The sequence below is a fragment of the Leguminivora glycinivorella genome, chromosome 3 (assembly GCF_023078275.1).
Source record: "Leguminivora glycinivorella isolate SPB_JAAS2020 chromosome 3, LegGlyc_1.1, whole genome shotgun sequence".
Lineage (NCBI taxonomy): Eukaryota > Metazoa > Arthropoda > Insecta > Lepidoptera > Tortricidae > Leguminivora > Leguminivora glycinivorella.
In genome coordinates this window covers 3040857-3059138 of record NC_062973.1, presented here as the reverse complement: position 1 = coordinate 3059138, position 18282 = coordinate 3040857, and the positions used below count along the sequence as shown (strand labels likewise).

At 42.9% G+C, this 18282-nt stretch overlaps 2 protein-coding genes across 2 annotated transcripts; both read right to left on the bottom strand.

Annotated features, from left to right (window-relative positions):
- Positions 1-11694: 11694 nt before the first annotated feature.
- On the bottom strand, positions 11695-15334 carry LOC125224996 (uncharacterized protein K02A2.6-like). The gene is made up of 2 exons (XM_048128514.1): positions 15207-15334; positions 11695-14790 (listed from the first exon to the last, which is right to left on the bottom strand). Exons 1-2 carry the CDS (start codon positions 15209-15211, stop codon positions 12003-12005), a joined length of 2793 nt encoding a protein of 930 aa, XP_047984471.1. The 5' UTR covers positions 15212-15334; the 3' UTR covers positions 11695-12002.
- On the bottom strand, positions 15299-16126 carry LOC125224592. Its single transcript, XM_048128007.1, has one exon. It carries the CDS (start codon positions 16121-16123, stop codon positions 15299-15301), a length of 825 nt encoding a protein of 274 aa, XP_047983964.1. The 5' UTR covers positions 16124-16126.
- Positions 16127-18282: the final 2156 nt, after the last annotated feature.

Below are 18282 nucleotides of genomic sequence, written 5' to 3'. Positions count from 1 at the left end.
GAGGCGCGTTCCTAACACACAGTCTAAACTCGTGTAGATCAACGCGTACTATGCTTGTATGAGTGAAATATGACAGGTCGACTGTTCGCGTTTTTGACAGGCGGTAACTGTGAGGTAACCGAGAGGGGGTGGGCAGCACTTTCAGCGGGGAGCGGAAGTGGCCATACTGTACGATAGTACTCTTTATTATACTGTGCCGTCCCCCCCTCTCAGTTACCTGACAGTTACCGCCTGTCAAAAATGCGAACAATCGACCTGTCATATCTCACTCATACAAGCATGGTACGCGTTCACCTACACGAGCTTAGAATGTGTGCTAGGAAGGCGCCTCTTTCATATATTTGATCGCCAGTGTCCGAGATGAGCCGTCGTTTTTGCGTCGGGGGTTCATATAGTTCATCAAACACCTCCAACTCAATCAAACACCGCTCATTCGTGAAAATAAACCTTACTATGGTATAAGAGCACTTAACCGGTTCAGTTATTTCCCCCGGGTCTCAAGAAAGGTAAATAAGTTAGTCGATCGACTTCTTGTTTCTGCTGTAATGAGATTGGATACACTGATATAAGAATGGAAGGAATGGTTAATGAAATAACACAATGAGAAAACGAAAGGTTTTTATTCGTGTTAGAGGTATATAACCTAACCACAATATTAAAATTTACAAAAAAACGCCCGACCGCGAAATAGTAGACCGATTTTCATGAAACATGGCTAAGAACACTCCCGCTTAACTCAGCTTTCAGACAAAAAAACTAAATCTAAATCGGTTCATCCGTTCGGGAGCTACGATGCCACAGACAGACAAACAGTCGTTTTTGCGTCGGGGGTTAAAAAGAGGTTTCGTGAAGATAACACTTAACAGGATTAGGTATTTTTTCCCGGGTCCTGAGTAATAAGTTAGTCGATCGACTTAACTTATTTCTGCACTGGTACTGGTTGGCAATAGCGAATGAATTAGGCCCAATAATAAAAAAAATCTTCGTTCGTATTTAAAAATACACTTCGTACACTAACAGGCTCAGGTATTTTCCAACTATCTATCTATCTATAGCAGCCTCTAAAGCGCCTGTCTTCGGACATAGGCCTCCTCTCCATTCCTCCACGCTTGTCGGTCCATTGCCATCCGCATCCAGTTATCGCCAGCTAGTTGGCAGACGTCATCTCTCCATCTAAGGGGGCTTGCCGCGACTACGGGTGTAGACCAGGTATTTTCCATAGGGTTCGTTAATTTGTTGATCGTCTTCTAGCTCATTTAATACTGTACTAGGTTATACCTTAACTACGAAGTAACAAAATTTATTAGGTTCAAACAAGAATACATGTACAAAAATTACACTTCCAACCTTAAAATAAAACAGTACTTAACACTAGTCCCATGCGAAAATTCATCCGCAACGCAGGCTTCGTCAGGTGGCCACAAATCCAAATCAACAACAAGCTTCGTCAAACAAACCAATGATGATATCCGCAGCAGGCTTCGTCATATATAAAATAATAACTTATCTATTGTGACATCTAAATGGGTCAACAAATTAAAGTCCTTGAGTGTACAGTACCCACTAAAATAAGTTATAGTCAAGTCACAGTTAGTTTACAGTTCACTATGGCAAAATCTTCTTTGAGATTGGTAGACTAATAACTTAACTTACTTACTTACTTCGCTGGCTCAGCGACCCGATGTGGATTTTGGCCTCCGACACTAGACTTCGCCATTCGCTCCTTTCCCGTGTGATCTGATGCCATTCAGTCACTTCAAGGGCACACAGGTCTTTCTGGACCTCGTCGATCCATCGGTACCTGGGCCTTCCAACCGGCCGCGGCCGTCTTCGCTGGCTCGGCCATGTGGAGAGAACGGCAGATGATCGTGCGGCCAAAAGACCTTACCTGTGTCGATCCATCAGTACCCGGGCCTTCAAACCGGCCGTTTCTCAGTGGATCGCCACAGAACAACCATGTGAAATAACCGTAAAATATTTCCCATATTGATAGTCCAATAATGAAAAAGCACCATTTCCCCACATTTACCTTTCCCACCCCCGGGAAATAAACTGGTTAAGAGCACTTATACAATTTGTAGATTGCCGGCCCGGCCCGGAACGGCGTCTGATTTCATTAACGCCTCGCGGAGATGGCGGGATTCGTTATTGGACTTCGTTCAATGAGATTTAATCTTATAAATAATTCATTTGTAATTTTTTTTAAAGATTTTTTACCTGAATAAAATGGAGGTATCAATTCGATTGCACATTTAGTTTCTTTGTCATCTTAGAACTAATAGAACTACAATGAGCCTTGAAAGTCAGTCACGCTCAGGGCGACCACCTGCATTCAATGATGACGATTTACACCGCGAACTACAGTCGAATCCTGATGCTACTACTCGTGAATTAGCGGAAGCACTTAACTGCAGTCACCACGCTGTGGAATACCATCTGCATGAGCTTGGGTATCGAAAAGTTTTGGCTCGATGGGTACCGCACATCCTTACCGACACCAGTCGTGCAGTCCGTGTCGCCATCTGTCAATCACTTTTGCTGCGACCCCGACGTAAAGAGTTTTTGACTGATCTGGTTACGGGAGATGAATCATGGATTTATTATGAGAACGATACACGTCGTGCTTTTTGGCTGCCTCGAGAAGAAACGCCACCAACTCAACCGAAGCTGAGTCAAAAGAACCGCTTAAAAGTTTTGCTTTATTGTTTCTGGGACTCGCAAGGCATTCGGTTTCATGAACTATTACACAATGAAACTGTAAACACTAACAAATATTCAACACAGCTCACCGAACTATCTTCTGATATCAAGAAAAAACGACGAAGACGAGTCACTGTAATTTTACTACATGATAACGCTCGACCTCATGTCGCATCTACCGTTCGGCAACAGCTGCAGAACTTGGGCTGGGAGACGATACCCCACCCACCTTATTCTCCAGTCCTCGCACCATCAGACTTTCATTTGTTTAGAGCCCTGAAACGACATTTGCGGGGTAAACAATTCAATGATTTCCATGATGTACAGGTGGAGTTGAACAACTTTTTCGAGGCACAGCCATCAGAGTTCTGGGCGAAAGGCATCCAAACTTTGCCGGATCGTTGGCAAGAAGTTATAGATGCTAATGGTGATTACATCATCGACTAAGCTTTTTGTATTGTAATAATAATAAAAAATATAAAACGTAAACCAAGTGTCTCATTACTTTTGTGCCAACCCAATATGTTTTTATGTATTTATAACCTAACCACAAAATTAAAATTTTGAAAAAACCCCCGACCGCAACATAGTAGACTGATTTTCATGAAACATGGCTAAGAACACTCCCGACTAACTCAGCTATCAGACAAAAAAAACTAAATCTAAATCGGTTCATCCGTTCGGGAGCTACGATGTCACAGACAGACACACAGACAGACAGACAGACAGACAGACAGACAGACACACACACACACAGACAGACACACACACAGACAGACACGTCAAACTTATAACACCCCGTCGTTTTTGCGTCGGGTGTTAAAAAGAACGTAAGTTGTACATTTATTATGCTCATCACACAAATAAATTCCATTACTGTGATTTGAACCCAGGACAGAGGCTTAGCAGGCGGTCACTACGCGCTAGGCCAGGTGCCGTAGCCGAATGGCATTTCTGCGACGCGAAACGAAAACGAAACGCCGCGAAAGGTAGTAGATCTGTCGCGCCAATACGCAAGAGGGATAGGGATAAATATCTACGAGCGTTTCGTTTCGTGAGGGTTTGTAGAAATTCTGTAAATTCAATGAATCCGTTACAATACGACTATTCACTGTTGCACTGTATAGCACTAGCACGGTCGACAGTCTGTGTCCTATGACTCGGAAGATCGTCAAGTTCAATGGCCCGTGCTAGTCAAGCCTCATTATTTACTCGGAGACTAGGGTACTGTGCATTCCAAACGTTATTAAAAGATGTGGCTTTCCAAAAGGCTAAAAGAGTCATTCTTCTTCAGTCGTTCCTTCAATGCTGAGGATCGTAACATCATGTCATTCTGTTGAACACTAGGTCCCCCCAAAGGGTCATTATGCTTTTTTAAAACCTTATTTGGGCTTCTCATGGCCACAGCCGATGCGAAGACATGCTCTTCGATGATATAAGATATCCTGAGACATCTCGGTAAATATATCTGGCAACATCGATATGAAAAGAAAATAAGCAATTTATTTCAAAAATGTACTTAAAGAATTTTCTCAAATACGATACTCACAAACAGGTATCCGAAGAGCGTTCCATTGTTGCCATAAATGCCTTACATTTTCGCTTTTAAAATAACTTACAAGCGTTGCTTACAAGTCTGACAAGGGACAGGCGTTCTCAACTAAAGTTATAAACGGTTTTTAACCCCCGACTCAAAAACCAGGCCCCGTAGCCGAATGGCATTTCTCCGACGCCAAACGAAAGCGATACGCCGCTGGCTCTGTCGCGCCAATACGTAAGCGCGATAGAGATAGATATTTACTAGCGCTTCGTTTCGTGAGCGTTTCGTGAGCGATTGTGCCATTCGGCTAGCCACCCAGGGGTGTTATAAGTTTGGCGTGTCTGTCTGTCTGTGTGTGTGTGTGTGTGTCTGTCTGTGGCATCGTAGCTCCCGAACGGATGAACCAATTTCGATTTAGTTTTTTTGTTTGATAGCTGAGTTAGTCGGGAGTGTTCTTTTCTTAGCCATGTTTCATGGAAATCGGTTCACTATGTCGCGGTCGGGGGTTTTTTCAAAATTTTAATTTTGTGGTTAGGTTATGTATCTGTCTGTTCTACATTTTCTATAAGTATCTCTTATCTGACAGTTTGTAGAGGTACTTGAAGACAAGTTATAAATGTACTACCTGGATTTTCATTGAGACAAGTTATGTCGATATCAGATTTTTGTTTAATAGTGTTAAGTTAGAGTAAATAACTTTTTAATAAATACGACTTGATTTTCATAGTATTCGTTCGTGGGAGCTTGTGCAAATATGGCAGACGCGCTGCAGAAACGGGACATACCCAACACGCTTGTCTACGACAACAGGTTCCTGCGCGGGGCGCGGGCGCCGGGGGCATGAGCCCCACCACCGACCATTAGCTCCAGCGGCTGCCATAGCGCCGCACGCGTCTTATCGTACTTAAATCTCTTTTTGTATCATTTTTGGATATTATATCCTTATACCTAAACTTCATGAGTTTTACTTGCACCTTAATCGCCTGCAAGTTATTGGCGACCGTGTACAGGACTAAAAACCTCAAAACATCTGCGCGTACGCGACCTAGCAACAGGGAAGGCGGAACGTTCCAGAAGCGCAGACAAAGAAACTGCGGCGCGCGACCTTTGGACTGCAAGCGACGCGTGTCTCCACATCGATCTTCTTCCAGGGGAGTGCTCAATCCTTACCTTTTACCTCTTTACCCTGCCTAGTTTTGATTTTCGTACTTAGTTTACTAAATTAAAAAATATTTTCATAATTCTTCTTTCTGCAAATCATCTTTCTTATCTATTGTGCATTCTTCGCTATTGTTGCTACGCGCCTTTATTCCATACCTACAGCAAAGTGAAAGTACCAAATTGAGAGTCGTTTTTGATGGGAGTATGAAAAGCGCCTGTAGGCCCAGTAGTGCAAGATGATCTTTTTAATATTTTGACTAGATTCCGTCAACATAAATACGTTTTTACGGGAGATATAGAGAAATGTTATCGCCAAATCCTAATTTACGATTCCCAAAGACACTTACAGTTAATATTATGGCGCGAAGATAGTACGAAGCCTTTAGAAGTGCTTCAACTAAATACAGTCTCCTACGGCACAGCCTCAGCACCGTTCTTAAGCACACGGTGCCTGCTGCAGCTTGCCTTAGAATGTCCGGATCCGTTAGTCTCGGAAGTCATTAAAAGTGATTGCTATATGGATGATGTCTTAACAGGTGCAGACAGTAAAGATACTTTGTCTCACATACTCCATGGAGTAGTAGGTACTCTTAATTCAGCATGCTTTCCGGTGCACAAATTCCGTAGCAATTGTCCTGATATATTTGAGGATTCGGCATTATCTGAAAATCTAAACCTTAGTAAACAGTCCAGTGTTTTAGGTGTGCAGTGGACCCCAGCTACTGACTGTCTTACATTTGCCATAGAACCTATACCTAAAGATCAAACAGTTTCTAAGAGAACAATCTTATCTAACACTTGTAAAATATTTGACCCTCTTGGGCTCTTAAGTGCTTGCACTATAACACTAAAAATCTTACTTCAAAAACTGTGGTCTCTCAAGTTGACATGGGATGAGGAAGTACCCACGGACATAAAGAAGACGTGGCTTAAAGTACATAATGATTTGCATGCTTTACTTTCGGTTTCTGTACCTAGACATGTACAATGCTCTGCCCCTGTCAATTGTGAGATCCATTGTTTTGTAGATGCATCTAAAGATGCTTATGCCGCGTGCGTATACGTACGTACCACAGATAGTACAGACTTTATAACTGTCAGACTGCTTTGCGCAAAGACCCGAGTCTGTCCCTTGACGCCTCAAACTATACCGAAGCTAGAATTGTCAGCAGCCTTACTGGGTGCTAGATTAGTTTCGAAGGTCAGCGGAGCTCTCCGTTGCTCCATACACAGAACGGTTTTCTGGTCCGACTCCACCATAGCCCTTGGCTGGATAAAAACGAGTCCTAAAATACTTAAAACATTTGTGTGTAACAGAGTGAATGAAATTCGTGAGCTTACCTCTAGAGACTCGTGGCGACACGTGCCCACTGATAAAAATCCCGCTGACCTCGCCTCGAGAGGAGTAGCTCCAAGTCTCCTTGTCGAGTCTTCTTTGTGGTGGGAAGGTCCAGCTTTCCTGAAACATGTAGAATCCGAATGGCCTCAAAACCCCACCGCTGAGACTGTTTTACCTGAAATAAAAGTCTTACAATCAAACATAAATCATAACAATGAAACTAATAATTTAATTGACATAACAAGATACTCAAGTTCATTACGCTTAAAAAGAATAATTGGCTATGTACACAGATTCATAAGTAATTGTAAAATCAAAGAAAAACATAATCGATCATCTGGGCCCCTTAAAGAAAATGAGCTCAGTTCAGCCTTAACTTACCTTATAAAAATAGCTCAGTCAGAGTCATTTAAAAATGAAATAAAACTAATAAATAATCATAAAAAACTTACCTCATCCCATATGTTACAGCTGTCCCCGTTTCTTGATGACGTCGGCGTACTGAGAGTAGGTGGTCGGCTTGATAATAGTGATTATAGCTATGATAAAAAGCATCCAGTGTTACTACACGCTAAACATTACTTAACTAAATTGTTGATGCGAGCCGAGCATCTACGCATGAAGCATGCGGGCCCTCAGCTACTTCTGGCAAGCTTCAAAGACCAGTATTGGCCCCTTGGGGGTAGAAAGTTGGCACAAAGCATATACCATCGCTGCGTAATTTGCACTCGTCTTAGAGCCAAAGCCATGGAGCCGCTGATGGGCCACCTGCCAGCTAGTAGAATCACTCCTAACTATCCCTTTGTTATAACGGGTACAGATTTCTGCGGTCCCTTTTCCATTTCAAGCAAAATAGGACGCGGAAACAGAATTAGCAAATGCTACATTTGTATATTTATTTGCTTTTGGACTAAGGCAGTCCATTTAGAAACCGTTAGTGACCTTAGTGCTCAAGCATTCATTTCTTGCCTTCGCAGATTCATTTCGCGTAGAGGAAGACCTAGTCAAATTTATTGTGATAACGGTACCAATTTTGTGGGTGCAAACAATGAACTAGGACGAGCATTACAGGCAGGCATGAGGTCCATATATAATTATACAGCCGAAGAGCGCATTCAGTTCATATTTAACCCCCCTTACTCCCCTACCTTCGGTGGATTGTGGGAATCAAATATTAAATGTTTAAAATATCATTTAAAAAGAACAATAGGTAACTCTAGCTTAACGTTTGTGGAGTTTAGTACCCTTTGTACGGAAGTCGAAGCGGTCCTCAACTCCCGACCCCTCACTCCTCTTACATGTAACCCCAGCGACCTTTCTCCCCTCTCCCCAGGGCACTTCCTCATCGGCCGGCCCCTGACTTCGCTGGCGTCCCCTCCTGCTGCAGCCGGAAAGGGCATAAAGACGCGCTATCAGCTGATCGAGTCGCTGCGTGACGGTTTCGCTAAGAGGTGGAAGAACGAGTACCTCTCAGAGCTACAGAAACGCACAAAATGGAGACATCCCTACAGACCTCTTCATGAAGGTGCAATGGTAGTGTTTAACCTACCTCCTACCAGATGGAAACTTGCTCGTGTTCATCAATTATACTACGGCAAGGACGGAATCGCCAGGGTGGGCGATTTTAGAACTATTCGAGGAATAGAACGAAGGGCACTGAACAAGGTGTGCCCTCTCCCCGTCGACGATGATGACATGTTGGAGGAAACTTCAGCGCCGATCGACCCTTCAGCTCCCTCCAACGGGCCCCCAGCATGTCTACGACAACAGGTTCCTGCGCGGGGCGCGGGCGCCGGGGGCATGAGCCCCACCACCGACCATTAGCTCCAGCGGCTGCCATAGCGCCGCACGCGTCTTATCGTACTTAAATCTCTTTTTGTATCATTTTTGGATATTATATCCTTATACCTAAACTTCATGAGTTTTACTTGCACCTTAATCGCCTGCAACGCTGAAAACGCAATAAAGACGGGGTGTTATAAGTTTGACGTTTCTGACTGTCTGTCCGTTTGTCTGTCTGTCTGTCTGTGTGTTTGTCTGTGGCATCGTTGCTCCCGAACGGATGAACCGATTTTGGTTTAGTTTTTATTATTTGAAAGCTGAATTAGTCTAGAGTGTTCTTAGCTATGTTTCATGAAAATCGGTCCACTATCTTGGGGGTTTACTATACTTTACTATTTGTAATGTTGCTCCCAGATTATCTGTTATAAAATGTTATATAACATCGTGTAATAGGGATTTTTAAGATGGTTTAATGCACGCAACCCTTCTGACGTTTCGGCTGTCCATGGACGGCATTGATCGCTTACCATCAGGCGACCTATCTGCTCTGCCTTCTATGTCATAAAAGTCATAAAAAAATCCAGAGTTGGGCAGTTTGTGTTAGATTAGTCAGATCCTATTCCCAGTCAGCTTTGGAACCACTGTCAAACAGAGATCTTCATTCTGACTCTGCACCTGTACATATAACAAATCAAGCCATTTTTACCCTGAATATGCTCATTCAGGGCTCGACATGCTATACCCTAATGGATTACCAAAAGCAATTATTACATTTTATCGTCGGTAACCATAAATAAAGGGGGCATGCCACATAAATTCATTCACAGGCAAATGATAAGGACGGTGGAATTGATCTTTTCGACTGTCAATAGGTGAAAAAGGGTGGCTTTTTTTGGGGTAGAGGTTGTTTGGAATAGATATGGTTTTGTTGTTACCGTGGAAAATAAATTGAGTGAAAAACGGGAGCTTTTGTTTAGGACTAGAAATTGTTGAGGACTGTCTGGTCCTTATATTTATTTAGCCCAAAAGTGGTTCAATATGTTTTAAATTACAAGCTATGATATTAAAGAGAATTATGCCTCACACATCACATATATGTATAAAATACAATAATCTTTGAACTTACTATTATTTAACTTACTGGCCAAGACTTACTTTGGAACATCACGCCAATAAAGTAAGTTAAGTACGTAAGTTAAACTTACTGTAGGTATTTTTAAATTAAAGAAAAATGGAAAAATTCACACCTCCGATTCCAATTCCGATTTCCGATTTCCAATTTTTCCTTTAATTTAAAAATATGTAATATCGCTCGAAGACGTTTCTGCATTATAGAAAATAAACTTAAAATTACTGTATTTATGTTTGTTACTGAAGATCACCTTTATTTACTTCCTGTAACATACTAATCGCTTTGTAGCATTACTAGAATATTCAATGAATGTTTATGAAAACTTTTGAAGAAACTTCAACATTCAGTGGAACTGCAAAAAATCTCTGTCCGTCGCAGATTGCGCGCATCGCCATCCTTAGCTTAAAAACCCTTCTATTCAAAGAGCACCTTTCAATAGATAATAAGCCTAACATTTCTTGAAGGTGTCACACAATGTATCATTGTTAGGAGGCCAGGAAGGGCACCTTATTTACCTAGGGCGGTAAATAGGATCCTCGCATGATAGATGGCATCGAGCAAGCTTGTCTACATTACGCGATTTGCCTTACAATTCACTTTTGATGCGTATCTGTATAGAGCTGTTACATCGGTTATTTTATTAAATATTTTTATTTGCACATTTCTATGCATGTAAGTATATTATAATTGTTTAAGTAATAGACGTTATGTCCTTAAGGAAAAGTCACAAAGTAGGTACAACATCGACAGTGTCGAGCCAACCTTCTCTACTTAGGGATTGGCAAGGGCGGATTCAATTTTATAGTCAAGGACAAGTTGTGAAAATAGTTTTCCCCCTCACTAGCTCGGAAACACGTGTTTTATCCTTTAATGCCAGCGGGTAAAAACGCATTTTATTTTTATATACCTTGAATTTTTATAATTATACCTTTAAAATTGATAAAAGTTGGTGAATCTAGTAATGAAGATGATTTACCTGTGCAACTACTGGAAGCAGTGATAAACGCATTTTCTCAAACATACATACATACATACAATCACGCCTGTATCCCATAAAGGGGTAGGCAGAATACATGAAACTACTAAAGCAAACACTACTACTTTACACTACCACTACTTTCTCAAACATGCAATGAAATATTGTCTTTACGTTCCTTAAAATGGGCTGGGAAGTATCGCTTTTTGGGCGCAACAACTCGAGAGGACTGTAAAGGGATTTCATATTATTTTTCAGGCCTAGGCCTGCAAAGTAACTTTTTTTTATAAAATATTGTCCTTTAGAGCATTTTTTATTTATTTCATTGTATGTTTGAGAAAAGCACTATACATGCCTCGGCGTGAAAACGGATTCCCGGCCTCGTATCCCTATCCGGTATATACCCACTTGGCCGCAAATCCTCATTTTCCCGGCCTCTGATGTAATGTACTATTTTTGCGTTGTAGTATCCTCGCTATAGTGAGGGGAAAAGTTTTGTGTTACACACGGGTGCAAATGTATTTTACTTCTCGTGTATTGAAAAACTCGCTAAGTTCAGGATTCTATTCTAGAACCACTGGCTTCGCTGGTGGTTTAACTATAGAATCCTTTTACTTGCTCGTTTTTCAATTCCACACTCGGCGTTAAAATACAACTTTGCCCCCTTGTATAACAAATAACTATTCTAGTTTTTATCCCACAACCTGATAAACTACACACATGAAAGTTTATTGACATTCTGTGTGAATGTATGCTATATGCATAAGCATCAAAATTCAGAGCAATCTAGAACAACTTTGACGTTCTAACCTTCACTGAAAAATTCTAGTAAAAACTAGTAAAGCCCCTTTGGGTGTTCTGGGGCCCATTTTTCGAATCTACAAGTTACAAATTACAAGAAGGAGTCACTGTCTAATATGACAAGTTGAAAAGGGACTTCCGTTTGTAACTTGAAACTTTCAACTTTGAGAAATGGGTCACTATTCGCTCCATTTCCGGGGAAGTTATCCTAAATGTCAAAACCCTACTGTAGACTCAGATACTATAAAGTCCAGGATACAGGGGGCTGGAATCTAGGTATTGGACACAAACACTTGATTCGATTCGTATGAGGTTTAATTCGAGACTGAATGGTTATAACTACCCTATCTATACATAAGTAAGTAATATAGGCGTACCCACATACATACATATAAGTTGGTACACATATATCACACCTCCCTTCTTAATCTTTAAATCTTACAGTAATTTATAACAATAATAAACATGAAGTTCTTTTGAAACAACTATTTGTTTTTAAACTATTTTGTATCTATTATCTACTCACTTATAATAACCTTCCTTACTTTTACCTATACTTCTCTCCTAAAAATTAATCTATTTCCAGTTTACGAATTCTGTTTGGTAAAGGCCTGAGGTTCAATGGGGATCGACGCTGTGGCGGTGGAGACGGACGTGGGGGAGGCACACTAGCAACACTTGTCTCATTGGCTTCCGCCCTTGTTACTTCCTCGTTTTGACCCGGTTGTGCGTTTTCCTCGCCCACTTCCGTCTGCTGGCTAGAGCGCGCGACTCCGTCCTCATTCCCTGACGACCGCTCTCTAGTCTCGCTGAGTTCCTCAGGGCAGGGTACAGTCGATAACCTAGATCTGCGTCTGATCTGATCAATATGCCTAAGAATAGGTTTACCGCTACCGCTATCCAAGGTGTATCTCCGTGAACCTTCGGCACCCAGCACCGTACCTTTAACCCACTTATCATTATTGGTGTAATCGCGAGCCCAGACCTCATCACCCGGCCGGAAATGACGTTGCGTACCACCTGCATGTTCGACCTGTCGCTGCTGAACCGACCTGACTCGCTCTTCTAGCGCCCCCTCGCTGCGGAGCAAGTCCAAACGCGAACGTAACGACCGCCGCTGCAAAAGCATCGCCGGACTCTCTCCCGTAGTACTATGCATGCTATTTCTGTACGCCATGAGATATGTCTGCAGTGCCGCGTCGATATCGATATGTTCTCTAATAGCTTTGCTAATCGCGCGCATACATAATTTCACTGCATTCTCCGCGGCTCCATTAGACGCCGGATGATACGTTGGCGAAAAAGACTGTTTTATCCCATTCGTGTCAAGAAAGTGTTTAAATTCATTACTGGTAAACGGCGGACCCTGGTCTGATACTAATTGTCTTGGCAACCCAAAACGCGCGAAAGTTGCTCTTAGTTCTTTAATTACTGCTCCTGCGTTCGTCCTAAGCATTTCAAATATTTCCAGCCACTTTGAAGTCGAATCTATTAGTACTAAAAACGTTTTACCCTTAAAAGGGCCCAGAAAATCTACGTGTAGTCTACTCCACACGTGGGTCGAGTACGGCCAAGGACTCGGAGGCGAGTGCGCCGGTGCAGGCGCCTCCGCGGCGCATGTCTCACATTGCCTACACTGCGCCTCCACATCGGCGTCAATATTGGGCCACCAAACGTAACTACGAGCTAAGGCCTTAGTCTTGACTATGCCCATATGACTAACGTGCAGCTGCTTAAGAACTGTTTCCCTCAAAATTGTTGGCACCACAACCCGGTAACCCCACATTAAACAACCTCGGTCTACATACATCTCGTGCCGCCTTAATAAGAAAGGTTTTATCTCCTCGTCTTGACACGATGTCGGCCAGCCCGACTGCACATACGATAACACCCTACTTAATGTTAAGTCCCGTGACGTGGCCGTTTTAACTTGTTCGTTAGTAACAGGCAAAAAATCTTCGACAAAATTAAGGTAAGTCACATCCTGTTTTTGTCTCTGGTCTTGGACCCCCTGTGGAAGCCTAGACAACGCATCCGCACAATTTTTATTCGATGGTACATATTCAATTTCATAGTTGTATCCTGACAGTAAAATAGCCCAGCGTTGTAAACGGGACGCCGCCATCACCGGAATGCCTACTTTATCGCCAAAAATATACGTGAGTGGCTTGTGATCTGTCCTCAATATAAATTTACGACCGTACAAATACTGATGAAATTTGCGAATACCGTACACTAAGGCTAGCGCTTCCCTATCAATCTGTGCGTATCCCCGCTCGGCTGGGGTGAGCGTCCGCGATGCGTAAGCGATCGGCCGTTCGCCCTCCGGTGTGAGGTGCGATATCACGCAACCTATCCCCACCCCTGACGCGTCTGAAGTGAGAACCAATGGCAGGGAACCCGAATAGTGTACCAAAACTTCACTCGAAGTTAGTACTTGTTTGACCTTGATAAACGCTTCTTCACAACTCGCGCTCCAAACAAATTTAGCTCCAGCCTTTAACAAATTATACAATGGTGTAAGTATTGTACTAACGTTTTTTATGAACTTCGCGTAATACATTATCATGCCTATGAACGCTCGAACTTCTGTCACGTTGCTAGGTGCGGGCGTATTTACGATAGCCCTTACCTTATCCGGGCACGTATGGACGCCCTCCTTGCTAATCACATGACCCAAATAATTAATCGACTCCTCAAAGAACGCACACTTATCTTTCCTTACCCGCAACCCGTACGCCTGCAATCGCTCAAATACTTTATATAAGTTGTCTACGTGAGCTTTCGTATTGCTACCAGTAATAATGACATCATCTAAAAATACGCCCACGTGCGGCAGGTCAGAAAATAATTGTTCCAAATGTCTTTGGAATATCCCAGGGCTAGATGATAGGCCGTATACTAAGCGATTATACATAAATAAACCCTTGTGCGTATTTATTACCGTATATTTTTTTGACTCATCCAGCTCAAACTGTGCGTAGGCCTGCGACAGATCAATCTTACTAAACCGTTCTCCCCCGTGCAGGCGTGCCAATAAATCCTCCACCCTAGGTAGCGGGTAACGATCAACCTCCAAAACCCGGTTCAAGGTCAATTTAAAATCAGCGCAGATACGTATGTTACCGTCTTTTTTTACCACCGGCACGATAGGCGTGGCCCAGTCGGAGCGGTCGACGGGGGTGAGCACGCCGTCGCGCACCAGCTGGTCCAGCGCGCGCTCCACTGGCTCGCGCAGCGCGTACGCCAGCGGCCGCGCGCGCAGGAACATGGGCCGGGCATCCGCGCGCAGGTGGATGCTGACCTTGCCACCGTTGAACCGCCCCAGGCCGTCCGCAAACACTTCAGAGAATCTGGAACTGAAAGCGCTATAATTAAAATCATAATCTATGACATTATTCACTTCACTGTACTCTGCCACGGGAATCAAACCCTTAATTATATCTAATTCATATAACCATTGGCGTCCGAGCAATATACTTTTGCCGTTTCGTATAACAAATAAATCTAAGTGTTTCTCTACGCCCCTAAAACGCACGAATGGTTTTATTAAACCCACCGGTTGCACCCACTCACCCGTATAATAACGTAGGTATAAGTTACACTTTTCTATCTTTAACTTATTAAAAACTGCCATGTACATTTTCTCACTTATACACGAAACGGCGCTGCCCGTATCGCACTCCATATCTATATCTAAACCTTGCACGTTCACTTTTATAATAATCGGTTTATATGCTAAAGCTGATAACTGATTTAAAGTTGTAATAATTACCTCATCACTATCTTCACTGAACATATTATCGTCCTTCATCACAGTGTTGGCATGCACTTCGTATTGCTCCGCCATATTCGGGCACATACGCTTTAAATGCCCCTGTCTATTGCATACCCGGCACACGTAACGTGCAAATTGGCATCCCGCCTTGTCGTGAGCGCCGCCGCACGCCGCGCACCGCTGGGCGCCGCGCGCCGGAGCCTTGCCCCGGCCGCCGCCGCCGCCGCCGCCGCCGCCGCCGCCGCCAGCGCGGCCGCCCCGGCCCGCGCGAGGCGCCCCGCGGCCGCGCGCTGTCCCGCCTGGCCTCCCGCCCAGCGCGGGGTCATCGCTTGGCACTCCACGGTGCCCGCTCCACTCGCCGGTCCCGTGCGACCCTCCACGAGAGCCGAGTCTTTTTCCGCCGCCTCCATACTGACCGCCAATTTGTACGCTTTCGCAAAGTCCAACGATTCTTCTGTAAATAACCGCTGGCGTATAGTCTCACTCTGCAGGCCGCAAACCAGCTGATCACGCAAGCTGTCCTCTAGCCAAGTACCGAAGTCACAATCTTTCGACATACGCTTTAACACGGCCACATATTCCGAAATGGACTCGTTCGCACTTTGCTTCCTGTGTCTAAACTTAAAACGCTCAGCTAAGATGCTCGGTTTAGGCTGTAAATGTTTTTCAAGTATCGACGTCACCTGTGCGAACGTTTTGGTTGACGGTTTATCGGGCGTGCACAAATTCACTAAAAGTTCGTAGCACTCAGCCCCCATCACTGTAATTAACGTTGGCACATACAAGGTCGTTTCAATTTCATTTACTAAAAAATATTGTTCTAAGCGGTCTATGTACAGCCTCCAATTATCCGTTCCAATTTTAAATTCCGGTATCTTGCCGACCGCCATTGTTCGCGCCGCCGCCTCACCCATAAAAAAAAAAAACTTGCGTTATCGTTCTCTCGCGCACAACAAGAAGTTATATACCTAACACACGTAATGACCGTAGGTTCTAATCGTCTCGTCGCCACTATAAAGTCCAGGATACAGGGGGCTGGAATCTAGGTATTGGACACAAACACTTGATTCGATTCGTATGAGGTTTAATTCGAGACTGAATGGTTATAACTACCCTATCTATACATAAGTAAGTAATATAGGCGTACCCACATACATACATATAAGTTGGTACACATATATCACAGTTTGGCTAATTGTTACCAATTTTGAATACCACACCCTTTGCGCTTGCGCCATAATCAGCAAGGCCGTTGTTGGAAATTTTTGATGGGCTCTAGAGTCTTTAAAAATAAGTATATCAAAAAAATCAAAACGTTCCGACACAGATAAAAATAATAATAATCTGTATTGAAAAAATCAGTGTTCTATCTTAACCAGGGAAGAAATAGTCGAAAGCGTTTGTATGGAAAATTTACCCCTAAGTTACTAACGTAACAGGTCCTTCACTTACCTGCAAACGACAAATACCTACGCTTTATTTATCTAAACTTTCTAGCGGCTTTGATTCAATGGAGCGTTTCAAGCGCATAACGCGCGTCGACTGCGGCCGGTGTATGAGAATACGTTAGGTTGGGGTCGCCGGTCGATCCAATAAAATAAAGTACAAAAATATTTTATGATTTACTATGACCGGAGTGGACACATTGCGGAGCGTTCGGTGAGCGTGCGTCCACCCTATGCAGCGTCGACTCAGTACACTTGTATGAGCTTCAATTGTTTGACATGCACGCCGCACGCCCCGACCCGCTGAACGCGCAATATGAAGGTGTGCTCAGGCCTTATAGGTTCACAGATTTATAGCTCGATCGTTCGTCGTCCGGTAGGTTGGCTAGATCCTCTAGCCAAGCTGCTTACAATCGTTGACGTCGATTTCGTCGATCAAATCCCTTAGCTCCTAGTCGGCGAGGTAAAGAAACAATGTACTCGTGAATCGTGAGAAAACCGTACTTTGTAATCCTAATAAGACTTCTCAGGTTCAAATTCCTTTTGTTTCTTCTAAATAATCAGGTCCTACTAGTGATTTGTATAATTATTCGTTGTAACTGTACTATTTCCCTCCAATAAGGAAATCTAATTTGGCACAAATCAAAATTAAATTTACTTAGATAAAATAAAATTACGACTGTATTAAGATTGCTAATAGAATAACCGTAATGAAGAAATTGGGTACACATCCAGAATAATAAAATAACACGAATAACGTTCCAGAAAAAATATTCGCGCATTTCAAATTGAGATTACATACAACGCAAACCAATCTTGGGACTGGCCATTTTCCTGGAGGCAAATTAAAAGAAAACATACTTTAAAAAAACCGGCCAAGAGCGTGTCGGGCCACGCTCAGTGTAGGGTTCCGTAGTTTTTCGTATTTTTCTCAAAAACTACTGAACCTATCAAGTTCAAAACAATTTTCCTAGAAAGTCTTTACAAAGTTCTACTTTTGTGATTTTTTTCATATTTTTTAAACATATGGTTCAAAAGTTAGAGGGGGGGGACGCACTTTTTTTTCCTTTAGGAGCGATTATTTCCGAAGATATTAATATTATCAAAAAACGATCTTAGTAAACCCTTATTCATTTTTAAATACCTATCCAACAATATATCACACGTTGGGGTTGAAATGAAAAAAAAATCAGCCCCCACTTTACATGTAGGGGGGGTACTCTAATAAAACATTTTTTTCCATTTTTTATTTTTGCACTTTGTTGGCGTGATTGATATACATATTGGTACCAAATTTCAGCTTTCTAGTGCTTACGGTTACTGAGATTATCCGCGGACGGACGGACGGACGGACGGACGGACGGACAGACAGACAGACATGGCGAAACTATAAGGGTTCCTAGTTGGCTACGGAACCCTAAAAAATCGAGCTACTAAGAGCCAAAAAGATAATGGAGAATTCTTTTTGATGGTGTTCCTTATCTGCAGGAAAAACGTTCATTTCCGAGAGAATTTATAGATTTTAAGAAGTAAAGAGGCGATTGGCAACATTTTTAGGTTGAATATTTTCTTGTGTATTTTCTTATATACATACATATAATCACGCCTGTATCCAATAAAGGGGTGGG